General features: G+C 39.8%; 1 protein-coding gene and 1 gene segment (V, D, J or C); one reads left to right on the plus strand and one right to left on the minus strand.

The window, feature by feature from the left end:
* The window catches only part of LOC106009314 (Ig lambda-1 chain V regions MOPC 104E/RPC20/J558/S104-like), a 505,149-nt gene that overhangs the window by 72,586 nt on the left and 406,544 nt on the right, over positions 1-26,019 (plus strand).
* Positions 5,357-12,140, minus strand: LOC101711267 (zinc finger protein 280A). The gene is made up of 2 exons (XM_013071912.3): positions 11,530-12,140; positions 5,357-7,476 (listed from the first exon to the last, which is right to left on the minus strand). The coding sequence occupies exon 2, from the start codon at positions 7,464-7,466 to the stop codon at positions 5,850-5,852; it is 1,617 nt and encodes a 538-aa protein (XP_012927366.3). The 5' UTR covers positions 7,467-7,476; positions 11,530-12,140; the 3' UTR covers positions 5,357-5,849.

Genomic DNA, 26,019 nt, shown 5'->3' on the forward strand with positions numbered 1-26,019 from the left:
CTATCCTGTGTCTCTAAGGTTTGCTCAGTTGCTCCTCTCTAAAACGTTTTTTAGATAATGCCTAACTCATTTGTTTGAAAACTTATTTTTCTTGTATTTAATGCTGTAAATTTTCTGTAACTGTCAATTTAACTGTGTCCCACAACTTTTGCTTGGTAATGTGTTCATTCTCTTTCAATTCCAAGTACATCCTAATTGCCCTAATAATTCTCTTTTTAAACACAAGGGTTTATTACTTATTTTTGGTTTTTGTTTGTTTGGGGATTTTGTTTTGTTTTGTTTTTGAGACAAGGTCTTGCTGTGTAGTTGAGGCTGGCCTTGAATTCATTATGTAGCCCAGGCTGGTCTCAAACTTGATCCTCCTGCCTCAGCCTCCTGAGTGCTGGGATTACAGGCATGTGCCAACATACTCCGTTGTTATTTATTTTTAAAATCTGAGATTTTTAAAGATTAGTCCTTTTTTTTTTTGTACTAGGGACCAAACTCAGGACCTTGCGTTTTTGAGGCAGGCGGTAAAGACTGGTCTTTTGTCAATTACTAATTTGATTGTATGGTTAGATTACACATTCTAAATATTACCCATTGAGATGAAGGTTTCTGTTCAGTAAAGTATGCCATAGTTAAAAATGAAGGGATCATAGATGTAGAGATTTACAATGTTTATTATGTGTGGGAAATGATCTCCTTTTGGCTGCACAATAATTCCAATATCAAAAAATAATAATTCCAATATCCACTAATAAATACTATAACTTAGCCTCAGGCTGTTTTCAAATTTCACTAGTTTTTCCGCTAACATTCTTCTTCTAATTCAGATTCCTATCAAGGATATACTGAACTGCTCTTGATCATTGTTTCCTCAGCCTTCTCAAGTATGTAACAGTTTCTTAAACTTTCCTTGCTTTTTGTGACCTTGACAGTTATAAGAAATAAGGGTCAGGTATTTTGCAGAACGTCCTAATGATTATACTGGGATACTTAGAAAAGCATCACAGATGTGACATGTTCTTAACATCAAACATCAAGGATAACTGCTATCGATATGACTTACTACTGCTTTCTTCATGATAAATTTACTTGTCTCCCTTCTGGTAGTCTATTCTTTGGAAGCAAGTCACTACCTCCCTGCTCTACTCTGGAGGGGTCATGAGGTCTCACTGAGGGAAGAGTATACAAATAACTTGAAATTCTTTGTAAAGATTTGTTTCTTTTAAACTAATGACAAATAACAAAATTTAAAATTCAGTACCTCAGTTTTAGTAGCCACATTTCAGTAGCTCAGAGGCCACAAGTACCAAATGGGCCTGAGCAGATGCAGAACATTGCCATCATTGCAGTCTGTACACAGTGCTGATTTCACTCTTTAAAAAAATTTTTTTGGTCCTGGGGATTGAACTCTGGACCTTTTGCTTTTGAGGCAGGCAGTGGAACCACGGAGCTAAATCCCTGGCCCTCTTTTTTAAAATTTTTTCTTCTGACTTAACTTTTTAATCTTTCTTTTTAAATATAGTCATCATCCTTCAGTGTCCATAGGGGATTGGTTCCAGAATCCCATGCAGATACCAAAATCTGGAGATGCTCAAGTCCCTCATGTAAAATGATTCAATATGTGCATATAACCTATGACATCCTCCTGTAGTTTACATTATCTTTAGACTACTAGTTTTACCTAATACAATAGAAAGGCTTTATAGGGTCTGGGATTTAGCTGAGTAGTTCTGCTGCCTGCCCCACAAGTGCAAGGACCCCTGAGTTCAATCCCTGATACCAAAACAAACAAACAAAAATTTCTTTCTTGGGCCAGGGATTTAGCTCAGTGGTTACACTGCCTGCCTCGGAAGCTCAAGGACCTGAGTTTGATCCCCTGTACTAAAAAAAAAAATGCTGTATAAATAGTTGTTATGCTATATCATTTAGGAAATAAGGGCAAAAAAGGGCCAGGGATGTAGCTCAGTGGTGCCTCACCTGTCTGGCAAGCACAAGGTCCTGAGTTCAGTTTCGGGTACTAAGGCCCAGGGATTTAGCTCAGTGGTTCCCCCACCTGCCTTGCAAGTGCAAGGTCCCGAGTTTGATCCCCAGCACCAAAAAAAAAGATAGAATCAATTTCGGGTACTGGAAAAAAATAATAATGGCAGAAAAGAAAATGTTTGTACATGTTCAATACTGACACATTTTTTACAAATATTTTCAATCCATTGTTGATTGAATCCATGGATCTGGAACCCACAGAAACAGAGGCCAACTGTACATGCATTGAGAGTTATAAAGTTCCACGAATTGCTTGACCCCCATCTCATAAATTTTTGTGATTATTTTCAATATCACTCATCAGTCAGTGCTTATTAGAGAAATACATTTAACACAAGATATACAAACATACAAGAAATTACAAGCTTACAGAGGCTGCACACAGAGTCGGGGTGGAAGAGTACAAAAGGTCTGTCTGTGTGCTGGAGAACCGAGGTATCCAGTGAAGGCCTGGAGCTCAGTGCAGTGTCCTGTTTGAGTCCATATCAGGAGGCTGAAGGGTCTGTGCTGGAGGCTGAACAGTCTGCTCTGGAAGCCAGGAGACTAAGTCCAAGGTGAAGGTGAAGGTTGGAGCTCCTTGGAAGAAACAGAAGCGAACCTTCCTTTTTAATTTCTCTTCTATACCTTTCAAGCAACAAGCCCACCCAGCACAGGTCTTCTATCTTCAGTAAATCCCCTCAGCCACACCCAGAACTATGCTGATCCAATTTAGTTGGATGTTTCTTATTCAACTTGACATAATCAGTTAACTATCACAATCATTGAGTTCAACATTTTCCTTTTTCCACTGAGAGTTTTAGATTTTTAGAGGATCTCTGGACTATTTAGAATAAGAACCATGGGCCTGGGATTTAGCTCAGTGGTTTCGCTGCCTGCTGTGCAAGCGCAAGGACCCGAGTTCGATCCCCAGTACCAAAAAAAAAAGAACCAGGACCAGGGTGAAGTAAGTGAGGGTACAACATTAAGGAGGCACTCTCTCCTCTCAGTTCCTGGAATAACAGAAATGGCACTTTTGTACCTTAGGCTCCTCGCTAGCCTCCACCCTAGACTCAGGCCTGTTTAGCTGTATTGCCTAATTTCCAAATTTGGGGGCCTGATCTTTGTTTTGGGAGTTTTGTGGTTTTGTTTTGTGTTTGTTTTGAGGGGGTTGAGACAGGGTCTTGCTATGTAGTTCAACCTGGCCTTGAACTCACTATGTAGCACAGGCTGACCTCAAACTCATGGCAGTCCTCCTGCCTAACCCTCCCAAATGCTAGGATAACAGGCATGCACCACCACGCCTGGCCAACGTTTTCTTTCTGTCATTAATTTTTACCTCAATCTCTGGATAGTCAGTGAATAGATACAAAAAGCCCCATTGTTAACATCAAAATTAATGGTGAACTATTGTATCTAAGTTGGAGAGTAAGACAAGTAAGACAAGTATTGTGTATGCACAATAACCACTTCAACTCATCAAAGCTCCTAGAACAGCCAAGGCAATTTGGAACTCCATTGCTAAAAAAATAAACTACCAGATATATAAACTTGGGAGAGGCTACAGTAATTAAGACACGGTGACACTAGCATAAAGAAAGAGAACTGGACCAATGAAATAGAATAGGCTTCAGAAATACATATGCAGTCATACCTGATATACACAAAGTTTCCACTAAAGTACATTGAGGTCAGAGTGGTCTTTAGTAAATGGTCCTGGTTAATTTAGATATGCATATGAAAAATTAACTATTGCCTTGGTTTATCACACCATAAGCAAATAATCAATTTGAGATGGCTTATATAACTTCATATGAAAGATTAAATATTGTAGATGAAAACACATGGGGAATATCTATGTATTCTATAGACAGCAATTTCTTAAATAATACATGAGCCCAAACTTAATGTATATATGTACATATGTTTATGTATATGAAACAATCATACAGATCAAGAATGTAATGTTTTGTTCTAGTAATTTGCTGATACCCTTTCCACTTGACAGCCCTTTTTTTATGATACCGGGGATGGAACTTGGGACCTTGCGCTTGTGAGTCAGGTGGCAAAACCACTGAGCTAAATCCCAGCCCTTGACAGTCCATTTTAAAACATGGGAGGTAACAAGACTTTAATAAAACTTCAGTAAAGAAGATATGGAAGTGGTGAATAACCATGTAAAAATATTTTCAAAATCATTACTCATCAGAGAAATGCAAATTAAAGCCATAATATGATACCACTACAACTCTAAGAAAAAGGCACTAATTGAAAGGACTGATAGTACCATGTGTTAGATCTGTAGCAATGAAATTCTCAATATCAGTTGTGTGAATGTAAATTATTTTAATCATTTCTGAAAAGTTTTTGGCAGAATCTACACTAAAAAAGCCGAATATATGGAATTCCAGCACTTCTTACAACTGCTATCCAAATGACTAAGTATGTCTATCAGAAGACATATGCAAGCTCATAATATTATAGACAGCTAAGTTAGAAATTAATATGCAGTCAGAGAGGGATTGGGCCCTCAAGGAAGTCAGCACACTAGAAGAGACACACGAAGATTGTGACAGGAAGGAAATCTGAAGAGATCCAGGCCTCAAGATGGAGATGCATTAGCCAGATATACAAGCCTCCTTAGAGATAAACAGCAATTTGAGATTATACAGTAACTAGCACCACCTGGTCCAGTGGGCCTAGATAGGCATCTGACACATAGGCAGATGACCAGAACATCTGGACCCATCCCTTTCCAAACAATGACTGTTCTTTCCATATACCCTACCCATGTGACTCATTTCCCTATTGGATCAATGTTAGCTAAGTGACCATACTTTTAATCCTACAGGTTGTAGTTTGACCTGGGTTGTACCTATGTTGTGATTTTGCTGTATAAATTACCCCTAAGAAAGAGCCTTACTAGACACCTACTCATGACCCCTCCTGGAAATCCAGGAGCTATTCTTACTTCCAATACAATGCTCCTAATTTCCTCTTTTGGTTTGCGACTTCATTCCTTGATGGTATTAGACTATGAACTCGGCACATCTGACATCTAACAGGTTGGGAGTTATTTTCCCTCTATCAATAGTATCTTTATTCTAAATAGGCAAAAAATCAGCCCCAAAGTCCATCAATGGGAAAGTGAGACATAAAACTGTGTCATATTCTTTCAGTGCAATTCTATCCAACAATGAAAAAGTATGCACTACTGCAACATACAGCAAGAATGCACCTCACAAGCTGGGCATGGTGGCTCACATCTGTAATCCTAGCACTCTGGGAGAGTGAGGCAGGAGGATCAAAACCTTGAACTCAGTTTGGGCAACTTAGTAAGACCTGTCTCAAAAACTAAAAGGGGGGTCCAGGATTTAGCTCAGGGGTTCTGCCACCTACCTTGCAAGTGGAAGGTCCCGAGTTCAAAGCCCAGTACCAAAAAAAACCCCCCAAAAACCCTAAAACTAAAAGGGCTGGGAATGTAGCTCAATGTGAAAGCCCTGGGTTTGATCCTCAGTGTGGGTGGTGGTGGCTCTTATTTATAGTAAAGTCAAAGACAAGAATTTATTGTTTGATTCCATTTAAAGCAATTTAACACATTTATTTAAAGTTCAAAAACAATAAAAATTAATCTCTGATGATAAAGATCAGAGTCATGTTTACTTTTGTACAGGGGTTTGAGTGAAGAAAGGGCATGAAGATTTCTGAAATGCTTCTTTAAAGAAGGGAGCTAGAGATGTCACTGTAAAATGTCTGACACTGGATGCTAGCATCAGTCATGATATACAGATGACCTAGTCTCATATCTGCCTTTCAGAATCCATGAAAGTGGGTAAAACATATATTTAGCCAGAACCCTGGCTGCAAAGGAGTCCAGAATATCTAGAGTTCTTCCTCTTTTTAGTTTTTACAGGTGACAGGCAAAAGTCAATGTCACTCACAATAATAGATTCTGTATCTCTTGATGGGTGAACTGAAGTTTGAATAATAACCTTCATTCTGGGAGGCAACCCTTCCAGTGGCTCTGGCTTTTTAAATGTTTGATGATCTTTGCTTTTGTGCTCTGTTTCCTCCTTCAAACTCAAAAACTGTAGCCGGCACTTGGAACATGGAAAGACTCTCTTCTTGCTCCAGTGTCTCCAACAATGATTCATGTATGAATTTGCAGTTTTGAAAATTTTAAGACAAAACAGACAAAGCAAATTCTTAGTGTTTTCATGGCACATTCTAAAATGTGTTTCCACATCAGCAAAGGCTGACGATCTATAATTGCAATGCTGGCACACATAGGGCATTTCCCCAGGCTTATGATTGTCCTTCATGTGTTGTAAGAGAACCTGATCTGTTTCAAATGACAACTCACAGATTTTACAGATAGGAGAGGGCTCTTGGTTAGTGTGCACCCTGTCGATGTGACACTGCAGCTGGAAGGGAGTAGGAAACTGCCGATAGCAGTGCTGGCAGGTGGTGTGGTTTTCCCAGCTATCACCTCTCTGTTTCTCAAATTCCAAATGGTGCTTCATGTGATTCATAAACTTAACATTTTTCAGAACTTTCAAGCAGCTGTGGCATTTAAAAGTTGAATGAGTCTTCTGTTCTGGCTGCCCATCTCCTTTAAGTTCTCCATAGTAAAAGTCACTAAGTAACAGGATCAGAGTTCCTGTCTTGGGATCAAAGGTCTTATTTTGACCTGTTAGACCTGATAAGCCTGTTTTTACCAAACCTTCAGACCTATTTTCTGGGTCTGGAACCCTGAGAACAAAAGGTGCCTTTCCATTAGCACGAGTCCACGGAAAAGATGTTCCATTCTGAACACTGCTTGACAAGCAGATCCTTTCTGATGGTGTACATGTGTCCATTATAGGAGAGATACCAGGAGGGGTCATAGTAGAAGAATGTACACTTGGGATTTCATTCCTGAGTTTAGATCTTTTGGGATTTCTACTGATTTTATTGGCAGTGAAAAGTTGGTTTGAATCATGAGGAGGGATGACTTCTGGTGAGCTCATTTTATAAGCAAGTTTCGATGAAGATTCAGTAGTAACGGGACTATCTGTTGATCTCCATTCAGACTGAGAATTTGGCATGGCAGCCATTGCTTTGGCTATTGGGGTCACATGAATTCCAGGTTGAGACACATGAGCAGGGTCTTGACTGAGATGGCCTTTCTTTCTTTTCGAATATGAGCCTGGGGTGACTCTGTTCAAAATGTTTGAAATAACTGGTTTTGAATTTGAAATCACCTTGACAAAGAGAATTTCGGAATCTTCTTTCACATGTTCCATCCCAACAAAGATCAGCTCATCATCTTCATCATGCTTGTCCCTCTGATTGGATTCTCTCTCATGCTTCTTCAGTAGTTCTGTTTTTTGTTCTTCTTCACTCAAGGAGAAGTGACCTGCCATTTTAAAATTACTTTTGATTGAAGCAGTGGTCCCTTCAACTTCCAGTTTTCTTTTCATAAATTGGCATCTAAGTGCAACCATGCAAAAACATTATTTATTTCAAAAGATATTACATTTCCTTGTTTTACACCTTAAAATAAGCTAGAACTTTCTTTTTTTTCCAGGGCTGGATATTGAACCTAGAGCTTTGTGGTTGCTAGGCAAGTGCTCTACCACTGAGCTGAACCTCCCAGAAGACTTGAACTATTTTTTGTTTTTGTTGTTGTTGTCTTTTGTTTTTTGGTTTATTTTGAGACAAAGTCTCACTATGTAGTTCAGACTGGCCTTGAACTCATTATGTAGTCTAGGCTGGCCTCAAACTTGCAGTGATCCTCCTGCCTCAGCCTCCCGAGTGCTGGGATTACAGGCGTGCGACACCACACCCAGTCAGACTTGAACTATTTAAGGGACATCATAATTCAAAATTTATCTCTCTATCTTCCCCCAAGTCTTCTGCAATTGTGATGTTAATGAAGCACTGGCATAAGATTCAGAGAGGCACAAGTTGAACATCTTGGACTACCCATCTCCTTACATTTTACATCCTTGGTACCTCACTTGCCTCCTGGTTCCAGAAGTACCCTCTTGGAAATCTAAGCTTTCTAATTAAGTTTTACAAAATTCAGTTCTCAAACACCAGCTACTCCTGTAATATTAATGTTACTTTTCTCCCCACATCATCCCTGGGTATCATCAGGGGATTAGTTCATGGACCATCACCACATTCCCTACCCTGGATACCAAAATCTTTAGTTCCTTAGCATGAAATGGCATAGTGTTTGCACAGAACCTAGCACATCCTACTATGTAGTTTACATAATCTCTAGGACTTAAAATACCCAACACAATATAAATGCTATTGGTTTTTTTGTTTGTTTTTGAGACAGGGTCTCACTACTATGTAGTTCAGGCTAGTCTTGAACTCAAGGCAATCCTCTTGCCTTGGCCTCTCAAATGATTGGATTACAGGCTTGTACCACCATACCCATTGCTATATAAAGTTATTTTAATGTATCATTTAAGGAATAATGACAAAAAGTCTGAACATGTTCAGGGTGTATTCAATTTTTTCTAATATGTATTTTTGTTTAGTTGTTGAATCCAAGAATGCAGAACCCACAGATAGGGAGGGCTGACTACAAAACCAGTTGCTCAATCCACAAATTTTGGAGTCATCCTTTGCCACACTTTCCTTCACATCCTACAACCAATCAATCAGAAAGCCCTGTTTGCCCACTCTCTAAAAGTATCCAGAGTCTGACTACTCCCTTCTACCTCCACTGTCACCTCCCTATGGAAAACACCATGTTCTCTCCATGGATCATTGCAGAATTTCTAGTGTTAACCTTTTTTGTTAATGTTAGAGCATTTCCCTAAAGCTCTGTGTTCTATCCACAGTATTGAAACAAAAAAAACTATTGTCAGATCTCCCCATGGTCATCCCAATGCTGAAATGAGATGATAAATACTGAATACTAATTGCTGACTTGGTCATTCCACAGTGTATACAGGTTTCAAAATATTGCTCTTTACACCATAAATCAAACTGAGCATTGTTAATCCCAAAGTCCAAAATCTAAAATGCTCTAAAATCAGAAACTTAAGCACTGATATGATGCCACAAGTGGAAAATTCCATAACTGGCTTCACATGAAAGATCAGAATGCAGGTGCACTGAAAATACTATATAAAAATTTGCCTTTGGGATATTTATATAAGATATATGTTAAATATAAGTGAATTTCATGTTTAGATGTGCATTCCATCTAAGATATCTTATTAGTATATGCACATATTCCACAAAAATATCACCCCAAACTCCAAAATATTTCTGGTTCCAAGCATTTTGATAGAGATCCTCAATCTGTATTATTTGTCAATTAAAATTTTTTAATAAAACCTAAAAAACAAAGGTACTAAATATATATATAGAAAAAAAAGACAATGTATATTACATATATATGTACACACAAACACATAAAGGAGCTGACATTTGCTCTTTTGCCTATAAATCACCCGTGACTTTCCATCTCATTCATAGGAAATCCCAGTCATTTGAAAATGTCCAATAGAGCCCAGGACCATGTAGTTTGTCTGTTGTGGTCCTCATCTTTTCTGCTTCTCACTCACTCCATTGTTGCCACTGTCTCAGTGAGTATGAAATACACCAGGCCCTTGCTCCCCCTGCCTTGGATGTTCTCTGTCCATATTATCCCCAGTCAGGCTTCCAGCCTGCCTCAGGTCCCAGTTTCCTTTTCACCAAGTCTTTCCTGACCACACTATCTAAACTCACAAGCTTCCCTATTTTCCCCATGATGCTTCTTCTTAAACTTAGCATTTATTACTGCCTACCATGCAACATATAAAATAGAGCCTACTGCTTTTCTGTCTCTCTAGACTGTACACTTGTATTAGTTACTTTTCTCTTGTTGCTGAGACAAAAATACCTGACACCCAAAGTTAAAAGGGAAAGGTTTATTTAGCTCACAGTTTGTAGAGGTTTCAGTCCATTATTGCCTGGCTCCAAGGCAGGGTGGCACACAGCAGAGGGGCATCAGAGGAGAAACAGTTCATGGCACCCACAAAATAGCAAAAGCAACAAGGGGCCTAAGAGCATCTTTCTGCCCCTTTTATCTTATTCAGACTACGTAGTGTGGGTATCACTCACATCCTTAGTCCTAGTGCCCTCAAGCCTAGGCCTCCCCTGCCCCATGACTCAATGGCACACTCTAGATTCAGCCACCCCCAAAGTAGCCCTACTTCATTTGGAATGAGGCTTTTTATCTTATTTAGGCTACTTAGGATGGGTAGCACTCACAGCCTTAATCCTAGTACCCTCAAGACTAGCCGCCCTCCCATGAATCAATGGCACACTCTAGATTCAGCAACTCCCAAAGTAGTCCTACTTCATTCACATGAGGCTTTAGGGGGAACATCTAAACATAAGCCATAAGAACACTACATGAGGGCAGGCAATGTGTTTTGTTTACTACTGCTTCCAGAGCAGTATCTGCTATAGTGTAGATGCTATATCTTTGTTAAATAAATAGTAGCTAATATTAACAGGATGACTTACATGTACAACAGACTCTACTCTATTAATTCTAGGTTTTCTAAACATTTAATGAATCCAGATCCAAATGATTTAACACTATCCTGCCCTGGAGAAAAAAAAGTCTGTGTATATGTACAAATTAAAACAAAAGTTTTGTAAAATAATATCCTCACTTCACTATCAAGGGTATTCTAATACCATCTATGCCATTAATATATTTCATTGACTCTAAGGAACATGCTTATATTTTCATTTTAACATCTTTGAAATTAAGCTGCATCTCATCTATGTATCATTGGGATACTTAGTACCAATATAAACATTTTCATAATTTGTACCATATATATTGTTTGTATTTTATAGGACCACCAAAAATAACATACACTTGATGGCAACTTAGAATCAGTGAAAATCTCTTGTTTCTTTTTGTGTTATAGCCCACTTTTTTTTTCCAGTACCAAGAATTGAGCTCAGAACCTGAGCTTGCCAGACAAGCAACCAGCACCACTGAACTATACTAAATTTATTTCTACATTCCCAGCCCTTTTAAAAAAATTTGAGACAGATTCTTGTTAAATTACCCAGATTAGACTTGCATTTGCAATCTTCCTGTTTTAGCTTCCTGAATAGTTAGGATTATAGGCATTTACCACCAAACCCAGCCAATTGTTTCTTTTTTGTTTTTGTTTCTCTGTTTTTTTACTTCTACATTTTTACACTTAATCTTAGCCAAAAGGCTGAGAAGCAATAACTTCTACATTTTTAAACTTGAGGAAATAAAAATACCACAGGAGTATTTTGTGACACGTGACAATTATATAAAATTCAAGATTTCAGCATCCACAATAAGTTTCGTTGGACCACAGCCATGATTATTTGTAAGTACTGTTGTCCATCACTGTTTCCTTCTGGTATGACTGAGTACAATGGTAGCAACAGAGACTAAGTAAGGGGCCTGCAATGCCTAAGTTTGTCAATCCTGGTTGTAAAGAAGAAAAATGAAGAATACCAAATTTTTTAGCTCACCAGTTCCTTAAATTAAGTCTCCAGATGTTTCAGAGCCGCTCAGTATGCTCAGTAGTTCCTACTCGGGGCCACAAGGGATATCACAGCTGTAGCGTTTGTGCTTCTAGCTCCCGGAAAAATCAGTCCAAAGCTCAACAGCCCGGCCTCCAGTGGTCTTATATCTTGCAGTTTCCTCTCCCAAATTCTTTCTGAGGGCAGGTCAGAAGAGCCTAATTGTTTAAAACCCATTGTTATCTAATCTATAACATCTAAATTGGCTCAAGTCATGTGCCTAAAGCAGTTCCTTCTGATAGGATTTTTAGCTGTTGTCCAGAGTGATACCAAAACCTTTCCGGCAAGTTTCTACTCAAAGGTAAGAATGAGCTTTGGCCTCAGGGCCAGAAAAGGAGCTGCCTCCAGCTTTGTCTCCCATAGTGGTGGGAGTTCTTCCTCCTTTCTTTGCTCTTCAGAGTCCAACGATCTTCTCTCAGGTTTATATGGGTAAACTGAAATCCCCTGCCTGCCCTTGTGCAGGGAGGCCTCACTCCTACCTTGTCTGGATGGTCTGCAGCACTAGTGGATTTCTGGTTGCTCAGTGTAGGTCTGCAGGTTTCTCGAAGTAGCAGCTCACACTTTTCTTGATCCATTAACAGGGTGGAAGATTACATCCTGGTGTTCCCTTCCCTTCAACTACCCTTCCCCCTTCACCAGCCCCTCCTTTAGAACCTTCTTGATTTAATCTCAAGCCTTCCCTCCCTCTTCTTGTTTCCCTTGCAGTATAAACCCAGAGGGGCGGGGAGGCTTCAGGAGCCTTCTTGAAAGGCAAGAAATATTTGTATTTCCACTTATTCCAGTGACACCAAGTCACCAAATTAAAATTAAATTCCAGTTTAGCCAGGCATGGTGGTGTATGCCTATAATCCGAGCACTCAGTAGGCAGAGACAGGAGAATTGCCACGAGTTTGAGGCCAGCCTAGGCTACATAGTTTGGTTTGTTTGGGGGGTTTTTTTGTACCAGGGATCGAACTCGGGACCTTGTGCTTTCGTGGCAGGCGCTGGAACCACTGAGCTAAATCTCCAGCCTATCCTGGGCTACATAGTGAGTTCCATGGCCAGCCTGAACTACAAAGGGAGACCCTGCCTCAAAAAAATAAAAACAAAAAATTAAATTCCAGTTTACAAATTAAAATTCTAAATTGCCAGCACCTGATACAACTTTCAAAGTACTAATCTCAGCACTCTGGGAGGCTGAGGTAGGAGGATTGCTAATTTGAGCCCAGCCTGGGCAATTTAGAGAGACTCTATCTCAAAATTTTAAAAGGGAGGAAAGGGCTGGGGACGTAGTCCAATGCAAATGCCCTTGCTAAGGGAGGCTGAGGCCATATATATGCATCTTTACTTGGTAAACATGACAAATGAAGCCCAAGATGGTATAAATGTATCACAGAGGGTCTTTAATTTCATCTGGCTGCTGGAGAAAGCCTCACTGAGAGCATTTCAAGTAGCCAAGGGTATTTCCTATAGAACAGCAGGGTGAAGTGAAATGAGAGGTTTACAAAATAGCAGGAATTACAGGTAGGGATCTCTTTCTTTTCTTTTCTTTTCTTTTTTGAGACAGGGTCTCACTATGTAGTCCAGGCTGCCCTCAAACTCACAGCGATCCCTCTGCCTCAGACTGCCCAGTGCTGGAATGATAGGCACGCACCACCATGCCCAGCACAGGCAAGATCTTCCAGGCCCAATCTACAGACCACAGATCTCCTGAACCCTTACTTTGCCCTTTTCTTTCTTTACTTTGTTAAACTTTGCCCTATTTGTTCCAACCGCACTGACATTTTCCCACCCTTGCAAGGACCACTGCACAAGTCTCTTATTTCTGAAACATTCTTTATCCAGACATCTCATCTTTTCCTTCAAATTTTCCAAATCTTGTGCAAAGCTGCTTCTCAGTGAAGCCCACCTTTCCTGACCATGCTATGTAAAATGGCTAATTTCTCCTACCTTGAATCCCCAGTGCCCCTTGCCCTGCTGTATCTATTGGGGTTGGGGGCATTTTTCTACAGTTCCTGTCCTTTTCTCATAGAGCAGGTACTTGCTAGTTTGATACACTTATTGCTTGCCTCTTTGGATGAAGTTTTCTGTTTGTTTATTTTGAGACAGTCTCACCATGGAGTTCAGGCTGGCCTTGCCATGTAGCCCAGACTGGCTGTTCATGAACTGAAGATCCTCCTACCTCAGCTTCCCAAATGCTGAGTTTATAGGAGTGTGCCACCGTGGCTGGCATCGGCTGATGTTTAAATCCCTTGAAGAGAGTAACTTTTGCCTGTGTCATTCACTAACATATGTCACATACCTAGAACTTAGTAGCCATTCAAGAACACTTGTTGAGAAAAATGAGATGCACGTGGATGGATTTAGAAACAGACTCAGCCAAGTAAACATAAAATAATAAACAGAAGGAGGGTGAGGAAAGATTGGTCAATAGGTACTAAGTTTTACTAGTTAGGAGAAATAACTTTTGGCATATATTGCACAGTGGAGGGACTATAGATAACAATAATGTACCATATATTTCCAAAAAACTAGTAGAAAAGATTTTTAATGTTTCACCACCAAGAAATGATAAATGCTTAAAAAGATAAATATTCTTACTATAATTTGATCTTTAGGCAATGTGTACATGTATCACAACAGCAAATGGTGCCCTATGAATATATACAATTTTTACATCCTCAATTAAAAGTATAATAAATAGTTTAAACAGAAAAAAACATGTAAAGAATGAATAAAATTTTATTTTAAAAAGTTAAAGACAGATTCAGCAAAGATTTTTAAGGAAGATAGTGAGGCCAGAGTGTTGAAACTAGGAAATCAACCAGCTCCTTCTGTCATTTGCAATTCACCAAGGTGTATGGCATAAGAATCCCAGGAGCTTGAACAATAGATTAAGGGGAGGTTTCCCATCTGATCTCCTCACACTTCCCAGGGCCCAGTGATTGGGAGAAAGATCAACCACCAAAACCCTTCACTAGGCTGCCCCTCTGGCAGCAGACAGGTTCATCTATTCTCCAAGACTGAACTTCACTCCTTCTTTCCAGAAGCAGATTCCCAGTGGAAGGATTCCAGACATGTCAAGTAGGGTCAGGGTCTGGCTCAGGTACAAAGCCAGCTCTTCGCTTGAGATACAAGGTACTGGAAACCATGATTTTGGGAAGTGGTAAAATTGACGGACAGTGTCAATTATCTAGAAAAAAGCCCAAGTTGCTCCTTCATCTTAATTCTTTTTTCTCAAACTTAAAAGTCCCCAAATCAGACCTCATCTAGTGTATTCTTACCAACTAATTTAGTTATCATAACATCAGATGATCTGAAAGAAAAAAAACTGCAACAGGAGGCATACTTTTTCTGGTAAGTGAAATTTTTATGTTGCCTTGCAAATTTAATCTTTTTTTTTTTTTGGTACTAGGTACCATGAAGAACAGATTAGTCACAATATATCTAAAGATTATGGATTGGGATGAACCATCCTCATAGTTGATTCTCCATCTATCTTTTTGGAGATGTCTCTGCTTTCAGGAAGTCCCACTGGAAAATGCTCTAAGGACTCCTTCAGACCGTCTCTGCTTTTCAAATTCTAGTGATTAGATTAAAACTCATATTATTATATGTTTAAATGACTGAATTCTTGGATCATTTATTCATCCAAGGAACAAAATAAGAAATAAATTGAGGTCCAGCATGCTGGTACATTGCCTGTAATCCCAGCACTTGGGAGGCTGGGGCAGGAGCATCACTGCATGTTTGAGTCCAGCCTGGACTACATAGTGAGACCCTGCCTCAAAAAAAAAGAAAAGAAAAAAGAAATAGATTGAGGGTCAGAAATGGGGACAGATTGATTATTTATATCAATTTAGTATATTTTTGGAAAAACTAGAAAGCTGAGTGTTAATTTGGGAGATGAGCAGAGGTACCCAATTAACTGGACTCAGAGTAGGAATTGCTACTTGTGGGGGGGGCAGGGTCTGGCTTTTATAGTTCAGACTGGCCTTGAACTCATTATGTAACCCAGGCTAGCCTCAAATTTGCAGCAATCCTCCTGCTTCAGCCTGCTAAGTGGTAAGATTTACAGGTGTGTACCACCACACCCAGCTGGAATTGCTGTTTTTGAGATAGTCCCAGCAAAGGAAGAAAGAAAGGAGAAAAGAAGGATATATATTTTTTTTTCTTTTTTTTTTAGAGACGGGGTCTTACAGTGTAGTTCAGGCTGGCCTTGACCTCAAGGTGATCCTCCTGCCTCAGCTTCCAGAGTACTGGGATTATAGGTGTGCACCACCACACCCAACTCAAGAAAAAGGTATGTCGACAGAATTTTTCAGCCAGAGGAAAAGCTTAGAGGCACAGCTATATCTTGTCCTGTAACAGGAAATGAAGGGAGATAGGAGGGGCTCTAACTAAAAGATTAAAGAACTGGGAAAAATGGGGTCAGTGACAGGGAAGGCATATTGCAGATTAAGATGAGATTTTGAGATTTATGCTGAATGAGATTTGAGGCAACAGGACATTTTTTTAAATCTAGAAATGACAATGTGATTTTAGTTTTTTAGTCAAATTTAGAAACTCTTCTTCCCTTACATCTGTAACTTTTTTTTTCTGTTATCCCTGCTATAATTTGAATGTGTCCATGAAATTTTGTGTTGGAAACTTAATCTTCAGTCATGCTAATTTTATTTGAAAAGATAGGCTTTAGGTGGTGATTGGATCATGAATGGAATGGATTAATCTAGCCCTGGATCTGTGGGTGTCTGGGAAACAGTGTGGACTATCATGAAAAGCTACAATAGCCTTCTTTTTCTTTTTTACAGCATCAATAAAAGCTATTTTTCAAAAAAGATTTTGTGTCTAGAAATTACCCATAAAAATTTACAATGTAACTATATAGTTTGAGAAAGGAGTTAGTGAGACAAGAATTAGGATTCTATTAGACAGTATGTGTTACCATGAGGTGGAGCCAACAGATTCCAAACTCTTATGTGTGGCAAGCAAAGAACTCCAAAGTGTACACTTGATGGTGAAGGACATACAGCTAAGTTTATAGAAGGTCACAGAGAAATGGTGCTGGGTTGACAAAAAGGTGCACTGCACATGGTACAGATAAATCAGGGCTCAAGAGCAAGATAAGAAAAAAGAGAGAGACCATGTATATACTTTGGTCTGGGATTTTACAGAATACAGTGTACTCCTAAGGAGAAGTCTGAGCTCAAGTGGGTGGAGGGAAGTGATTAGGGAGGGATGGGCTTAGGGTATTGCTTGATCTCAACTGGGTGGAGGAGAGTGAATTCCTCAGTCCCCAAGATCCTCTCTGTACTTTAAGATGGAGGCCTTAAAATGGAGCCTGAAGCCCAACATGGAGTCTGCTAACTTAAAAAAATATGTGCCAGATGTCCTGTGCCTGTCACAGATCTCCCCATATTGTAGACAGCTAAGTTAGATATAGGCAGTTAAGACAGGGCTGGGCACTTGAGGGAGTCAATACAGAAGACATTTGAGACACATTTACTAAAGGCCAGAATTCAAAAAAGAGGAACTACTACGCTTACATACTTCCCCTAGGGATGAACAGCAGGGATTGATATTCTAAATAGACATCAAAACCTCACTAGTCCATTCCTTCCTGGAAATCCTTGTTCATTCCATGTATGCTTAATATGAGACATGCTTCCCTATTTGATCCCCATTTAAACAATAGTATTACCTAAATGACTATACTTGTAATCTTACTGGTTGACCCTAATTTTATATCACCTCATACCCACCTTGTGATTTCCCATTGTATCAATATTATCTAAGCAACTATACTTTTTTTTTTTTTTTTTTTTTTTTTTTTTTGAGGCAGGGTCTTGCTTTGTAGTTCAGGCTGGCCCAAACTCACTATGTGGCCCTGGCTAGCCTCGAACTCATGGTGATCCTCCTGTCTCTGCCTCCTGTGTGGTGGGATCACAGGTGTGTGCCACCACTCCTGGCTCTGAGCTCCCTTCTAAACCCTTAAAAACCCCTAGACAAAGAGACTTCATGGGTATCCTGCTCCCCCCCACCCCAGCTAGTGGGAGTTCTACTTCTTTGCTTTGTATCTTTTACTTCCTTGCCTTTATGTCTTTTAAATAAATTTGCTTGCACTGTACCTTCTTCTATTTGGTTTCATTCTTTGTCGCCATGGGAAGTAGGCCCAATGTTCTGGGCATTATATATTATTAATAATTGTAATGATAACTCAATCCAAAAAATGACATTTGAACTTTATTCTTCCACAAAATTATTAAAATTTTAATTTATTTATGTATTTTGGTGCAGAGAAAGGTGAAACCGTAACCAATGAAAGACTATCATAAAATAGATTGAATTATCATAAAATCCTATGGGGAGGTCAATGAAAAGGAAAATTAAGAAAAAGAAATAGTGGGGCCAGGGATTTAGCTCAGTGGTTCCGGCACCTGCCTCCAAAGAGCAAGGTCCCGAGTTCAATCCTCAGTACCAAAAGAAAAACAACTGAAAAGAAATAGTGCCATGACATTCATGGTAGCACATCCCTATAATCCTAGCACTTGGGAGGCTGAGACAGGAGAATTGCAACAAGTTTGAAGCCAGCCCGGGCTACATAATGAGTTCAAGGCTAGCTTGCACTATGAGCCAAGACTTTGTTTCAAAAGCCCAAACAAATTAATTAATAAAATAATCATTATCTATAATTTTCTTGTGTGTTGTATGCTTATTTGTCTGTGTTTAATTTAATTTAATAAATGATTCAAGTATCTACAAAAAATAAAATTAAATTTAAAAAATAAAATAATCATTATCTAAAGGAAAAGAAATACTGTAAAAGTTCCAGCTCTTCAGAAGAGCTCATGTGTGTACTTTTTGAAATGAATAATGATAGATATCAAAGTCTTAATGCTATTTACATTTTTTTTGGTACATTTAAGAGTGATGTTCAGTAAGGAGTAAGGAAAAAGGAAAGGGATGTAAATAATTATATGTTATGTACATGTACCAACCCCCCATGATGAATGTAAACATTATGTACTGCAAACATGTACTAATAAAAATAAAAATTTTAAAACTAAAGAAATCACTAATCAGTGAAAGAGAGAGGTTTATATTTTATTTGAAGTGCCCTTTTCTGTAGAACACTGCAAATTACATCCTTTATAGTGTTTGATTTTAGGGAAAATTTTCAACTTAAAAAAGTTTGAGGAATGTAGCTTGCAAAAATGATTTAGGAGCAAGGTGTGGTGGTGTTATTTGGTAGCTCCTTCTAAAAGTGGCTTGCCAGTTAAATGTTACAGGGTGTTAGTTGCTCACTTCTCCTTCTGGAGCTGGATTCTAGGTTCTTGTCATCTCCAACAAAGAACTGAATGAAATGAGCAAAAAACAGTGGCAAAGTTTATTTGAAAAAGGGAAAGTGAAGAGTGAAGGAGAAACTGGCTCTGCAGAGTGAGCTTGGGCAGAGTAAAAGAGGAAAAAGCAAGATAAAAGTATACCCTGGAGGACCCAGGGAGGGTTCTTGTGAACAAAGCCATGATAGCAAGCGTCTGTGTTTTTTGTGTTTGGCATCTGTGTTTTTTATGCTGTCCAAATGTCAAGGAAATCCAGGAGAACTTCTACATATAAGTTCTGAGAGGCGATGCTGGGATCCCACCCCTCAGGCAACATCAGGTCTAGGCCATCCTATTGAAAACCTGCTCAAGTTCTCATGAGAAGTCCACGTGCAGGGATTTGTGAACTGTTCTGCATGTGTGTTCCAGGATCTTGTGATTGACAAGTCACACTTACTACCCCAGCCAGTTTTGCCACATTCTAATCTCCTATCTCAGTGGTACATGACTGTAATCCCAACACTCAGGAGGCTGAGGCAGGAGGATCCCTGTGAGTTCAAGGCCATCCTGAACTACATGGTGAGACCCTGTCTCAAAAAACAAAAACAAAACAAACAAGAAAAAAAAAAACTTGTCACATCTGGTTCCGAGTCAGGGAACCAAAGATGTCAAGTCTGAGGGATGAACACCACTGCTGTGCTATCCAAGCAGCCCATCATTGTAAACTCAGCCCCAATAAAAAAATCAGAGGAACAAAGTTTAACAGAAGGAAAACACTTTATTTGTAAAGAGGAAAACAAGGGAGAGGAAAGGGGAAGATAGATACCCTGATGAGAAAGTATCACGGTAGGGGTCTCCAGAAAGATGGAGGACCCTATGGTCCTGCTTTGGAACAAATATGACCAGGGTGTGGAGCTCAAGGTGGAAGTGTCCATTTCTCAGTTTCCAATACTACTTCCCTCCTTTGCAGAGGCTTCTGGAAGCCTTGCTCCTTTGAGAGAGGTTGGGATGTGTAAGCAAAAACCAGAGATCTGGATTCAAACTTCCTGATTCCTGCAGAACTCTTGAATCACCTGGATCATACTGAAGTTTCAACTTATTAAAGCAATTGCCTGTGGGTCTTAGGAAACTGCAGATCCTAGTTCAGTACTAGGATGAATTACCAACAGCTTCCCTGGAGACACCAGTGCCACTTGGTCATGAACCAAATCTTAGCAATAAAGACAAGAGAATTTTTATATCTTGGCCTTACCCCCACTTGATGAAATCAGTATTTTCAGCATTTACTAGGTGAGGCTTTCTGTGTGATGAAGCTCTCACCATCACTATTACAGGTGAAACCTTGCTCCTGAAAATTCACATGTTGAAATCCTAATCCCCAGTAGCTCAGAAAGTAACCATACTCAGCAATAAGACCTTTAAAGAGAAGTTCAGTTAAAATGAGGTCATTTTTGGGGGGGATTTAGCTCAATGGTGCCGCCACTTGCCTCACAAGCACAGGGTCCCAAGTTTGATCCCTGGTACCAAAAAAAAAAAAAAAATGAGGTCATTTTGGGTGGACCCTCATCCAATATAACTGTCCCCTTTGAAGCAAAGGAAATTTGGACAAATAAGGATACAGGAGTGCAAATACATAAAGGAAAGACTGTCTTCTAGCTAAAGGAGAGAAGGCTCAGGAAAAACTAAATCTACAAACACCTTGGGCTTGGACTTTTATCCTCCAGATTAGTGAGAAAATAAATTTCTACTGTTTAAGCTTTGTAGTGTTCTGTAATGGCAGCCCAAGCAAACTACTGTACAGTCTCTGAAATAAGAATTGATGGAGAGGGCTCACATCTGGGTTAGGTAACTTGTGGCCATAAACAAATGCCTTCAGGAGGATGTCTATTATACCCATGCACCCTGATTTTCAAGGAAAGAGCTTTTTCCCTTTTGAATTATTTCTTAGTGATTATTTCTTGTGGGGACTTCCCCAGCCCAGTTCTCTTTCTGGTTCCAATTCCCTTGATTTATCTCCTAGACTATAAAGAATAGAACCTGAAAGACAGAAAAAGCTTAATTTTCATAGTACTCTTGAGATGAGAAAAAAATGTGTTCTATCTCTGTATTGTAGCTAAGAAAGGGAAAAATAATAAACTCTCACTCTACATTAGAATGCCTGAAAGCTAATTGCCTGGCATACAAAAACCTTTACCTGAGGGAGGGGATAAGTTAAACTGGTGTGCAGATGATGAGGAGTTTACTGGGAAGAAGATGGGGGAGTTGTTACTTACCCAAGGTAGTTTCCATCATGAAAAACAGGATGCTTTCTGCAACTGGGTTGAAAGAAGATATCTTTATGGGGAAGATTTTGCATCTGCAGCCAGTGAAGAAATCAGAAGAAGGGCTAAACAGGGGTCATATATTATTTCTTAGATATCCTCATCTCCAGGAGCCTTTGTAATACAAAGGCTTTTGTTTTATTTTGGGTTTTTTTGGTACCAGGGATCGAACTCAGGACCTTTTGCTTGTGTGGCAGGAGCCAGAACCACTGAGCTAAATCCCCAGCCCTGTAATACAAGTTTAAGCACATGAGCTCCCTGAAGCCAGAGAGAGGAGTGTATAGCCTGACTTCAACAAAGCTAAAAGTTGATTGGTCATAGATCTGCCTCGCACTAGCCAAGATGGAAATACTACTAGTTAGCAGGTCAGGATCAGGAAAACTGTTTCCTTCCTACCTACCCTGGGCGTTCCATGGCCAATGGAAACATACAATATGGTCAGGCAGATGCTTTTTGACCTCGATGTTGTGTCTGGGATCCATGCCTGTGATGGTGAGGATACAAGAAAGCCAGGCAGATTATCTAGCAAAAAGGCTGTATGTGACAGTCCCTCTCAGTTTAAGGTCTTGGTACCGAGGAAGAAATCAGGTCTGCTGTGTCCTCACATGAAGACCAAAACTACATGAAAAATGGACCCAACTTGTTGGCATGAGTCTGAGAGGTACACACACGCCTGAGGCCCCTAATCAAGGAGGCCAGCCTATGTTCCTTCCTCCACCTCCAGGGGAAATCATGGCTTTTGTATTGTTCTCACAAACTTTTCCTCTTCCTCTCTTACTGGGAGAGCTTTTGATTTCTTCCTACATGTGCTCTCACCTCTGCTAAAAACCTAGAGTAAGAAATCAGGAGGGAAATGATCTCCTTCCTTAAATGTAAAACTAGAGTAGAGAAAAATCAGAAACTTTTCTAGGTTATTCTCAGATAACTAAGTCTAGTGGCCCAGGTTTTAAAAATACAAACATGTTAAGAAACTTGCCTAAAGTTGCACAGTAAATAGCATCACGAATTTGAATCTAGGTAATGAGATCATAGATCCTGAGTTCTTTATCTGTCAGGTGCTGAGCTCTTCCAAAGAAAATCTCAAGTGCCTCCTATTTGCCAGATATGACAAGATCTGAGGTACAGAGATAAATGGTAACTACTTCTTTGGATTGTTGTGACTGGTAAATTGAATAGTACACACAAAAGGTTTTGAGCCCCACCCTCCCAATGTTCCCTGCCTTCTGGAATTCATATCCTTGTATAGCGAGCACCCTCTCAATTTCCAGGACACAATTTCCAGGACTAGGTCATATAAGACATTCTGCTCTCTTGAATGGCCTGCTGTGATGGAAACCAGCCACCAGCTGCCATATCATGTGAAACTCAAGGGCCTCTAGGAGAGAGCTTTGTGATGAGAATTGAGGCCTTCTATCAACAGCATCAAGGAACTGAGGCTCCTACCAACAGCCAAATGGAAAGACTGTCTTAGAAAGGATCCTCCAGCCCTCACCAAGTGTCTGGATGAATAATCCATTTTGAATGTAAACTCATTGAGAGTCTAAGTTAGAATCACTTAGGGGCCGAGGATGTAGCTGAGTGGTGCCATGCCTGCCTGACAAGCGCAAGGTCCTGAGTTCGATCCCTGGTGGGGTTGGGGGGTGGGGCTGGGAGGAACATGTTCTAAATTAGAATCATTTAGCCAAGCCTAAAATTGTGAAATAATAATTTATTGTTGTTTTAAGGTTTGGGATAATTTGTTATGCAATAATAGATAACTAATTATAGTACTCAATCATTATTATTTCCATCAGTGCTTTGTTGTAGAAACAGCAAGACTGCTTTGTTATATAAAACAAATTTAGTGTGTTAAATTCTATTGTGTGTGTATGTGTGTGAGCACGTGGGCGTGTGTGTGTGTGTGTGTGTGTGGTGTGTTTTACTGAGGATTGAACCCAGGGCCTTCATACTGAGCCGCATACATTTCAGACCTTTTTTTATTTTTATTTTGAGACAGGGTCTTGCTAAATTGTCCAGGCTGGGCTTGAATTGCAATCCTCTTACCTCAGCCTCCCAGAGTGTTGAGATTACAGGCATACACCACCATCCCCACAAATTCTATGCTTTTCCCCCTTTGATGTTAAGCTAGCTATCAAAGCTAGCTAACCCACCAGAGTTTTTTAATGATATGAATGATACCAATAAACAACATGCATTAGTTTTCAAGGACTGCTATAACAAAATATCATACACTGGGTGCCTTAAAGAACAGAAATATATATTCTCACAATTCTAAAGAATAGAAATCCAAATCAAGGTGTTTGTATGTTGGTTTCTTCCAAGAAGAAGAAATTCTCTTTTTAAGCCAATTTAGCTTTCAGATATCAATCTTTCTGCTGTATTCACACATGATATTTCTTCTCTGCATGTCTGTGTTCTAATTTCCTCTTACAAGAATATCAGTTAGTGGCTGGGGATTTAGCTCAGTGGTTCCAGCACCTGCCTCACAAGCACAAGGGCCAGAGTTCAATCCCTGGTACCAAAAAAAAAAAAAAAAAAAAAAAAAAGAATATCAGTTATATTGGATTAGAGCCACCCATTTTGATATAGAGCACCAAGTAATCCAAATAAGCAAAATAATCCAAACAAGGGAAATATTATAACTTCCAACCTGGTAGATATCCAAAACATGAGTTCATGTTCTTTAAAGTAGAAGAATGAATTCTAGGAACAACAGAAGTTATGAGTAGGAAAATTTTTATTGAGAGGAAGATAGCTTCTGTCTAAGAGAGACAGAAAGGGGACCAGAAAGTGGATTGCCCATCCACCCACTTTTCAAAGGTATTTTATTGAGCAAAGCCATGAGGTGAGGTGGGTACAAGGTGGGACAAAAATATAGTCAACTGGGCTGGGGATTTAGCTCAGTGGCACCACACCTGCCTCACAAATAGAAGGTACTGAGTTTGATCCCTGTACCAAAAAAAAAGTACAGTCAACTAAGATTACAAGTATCATTGATAGGTCTCCCACCACCTCAGCAGCTATTATGTATAGTAGCTGCCCTCTTCCTATCGTGCCTTGCCCCCTCCCCTGTGTGACATCATGCCAAGATGGTTGCTCCCACCAAAGAATAAACCCTTCTTCCCAGTATGCCCCTGTTCCCGCCTAGAAAGTAACCTAATACTTGCTCACCTCCTACCACCTAGTGACATCACCGGCTCCTCCATTCCTTGGTCACTACCTCACTCAACCCCACCTCAGCTCCTATAAACCCCACCTCAGTCTCTATAAAAGACTCTCCCTGCCCCGGCCATATTGCTTTTGTCTCTCCTTTGTTCAGAGACAGCCCGGCAGATCTGTTCCCCTAATAAAGGCTTCTTGTGGCCTGGTCTGGTCTTGGTCTTCAGCCCTTTTACCTGACAATCATCACTTAGGTAATATTGATCCAATGAGAAATCATGAGGTGGGGCAAAGCTACGATCAACCAATAAACCTGCAACAAGTATAGTCACTTAGGTAATATTGAATAAATAAGAATGAAATGGGGAAGCTAGTCACATAGCAAGCACATATGGACTGAACAAGCCCCCCCCCCATAGGTTATCGAGATTTTAGTCCCCTTTAAGGTGATTGATGCCTATTTAGAATATCAATCACTGCTATTCATCTCTAGGGGAAGTATGTAAGTGTAGTACTTTTTCCTTTTTTATAATGCTGACTGACTGCCCCTCAGGAAGCCCAAGTTGTGTAGCATCTTGTTGAAACTCCAGTGCCTCTTATAAAGCTGATCTTCAGTGAATCCATCTCATTTGTCTTTCCTATTGATTCCCCCAGGGCTGGCCCTGTCTAACTGCCTACAAAATATCTAATTAACTTAGCTCTCTACAATATTCCCCCCTCTGAAGAAGTGTCCCTAACTAAAGTTTGGGGAGAAAGGGTGTAGTTTCTATCTAACTGCTTCGAGCTGAGAAAGGTTGATGTCGGGGAGACAGCAGTCAGGAGCCCTCCCTAGAGAGCTACTCTAATGGGCTTCAGCTAGAAGTCACATCATAGTTTAGCAGTTATGAACTTTTGATGTAAGGTCTATCTGGTGGATCCCATTAAAAGTCTAGTGCGTTTGTTGTTGGTTCCATCTGTATGATCACTTGGAGTTTGGCAGCCTCTAGGCAAGAATAAACAAAATTTTTATGAAATTAGAGCATGCATAATCTAAGCATGAACACTAGAATGGAAAGGCAGGTTGGGGAAAGAGCCAACATTTAGAAATTGAAATAGTGCTTGTAACCTGCTGGCTCTTAGACTCTTTTACTGATGGAGGTTATCTATAAGTCAGATATTTTGTCATTAATCTCTCTAGTTTTAGCTGTAAGAAGATAGAGACAATTTGAAGGACAATTTTAGCTAAGAAATTTAAGAACTCTTGAGCTCTTATACATTTTACCATATTTTCTTTTTTGGTACCAGGGATCGAACTCAGGACCTTGCACTTTTGAGGAAGACACAGTGCTGCCAAGCTAAATCCCTGGCCCTGTCATTTTTTGTTTGTTTTTTTGATGATCCATAACAGTGATCAGCTACCAGTATAGCTGGAAACTGCCAGAAGGGGTCAGTGATTGGAGCACTTTTTTATATCTAGCTTTATTATTATGGTCTTAACTTAATATCTTTATACATTTCTACTGGGTGTTTAAGACCAAGTTAAAGTGAGACCTGTGTCAATCAAATTCACCTCTTGCTATCTATCAAGGTCAGTTAAGTCTCCTCAGGCATTACTTTGGAACCATGTACAGAGGCTCTCAGCTCTTGTCAGTGTGAGCTGTCAGCATGGGTCATGGCCTTGC

The sequence above is a fragment of the Heterocephalus glaber genome, unplaced genomic scaffold (genome assembly GCF_053883595.1).
Source record: "Heterocephalus glaber isolate CG9 unplaced genomic scaffold, H.glaber_assembly_v1.0 deba00001687, whole genome shotgun sequence".
Lineage (NCBI taxonomy): Eukaryota > Metazoa > Chordata > Mammalia > Rodentia > Bathyergidae > Heterocephalus > Heterocephalus glaber.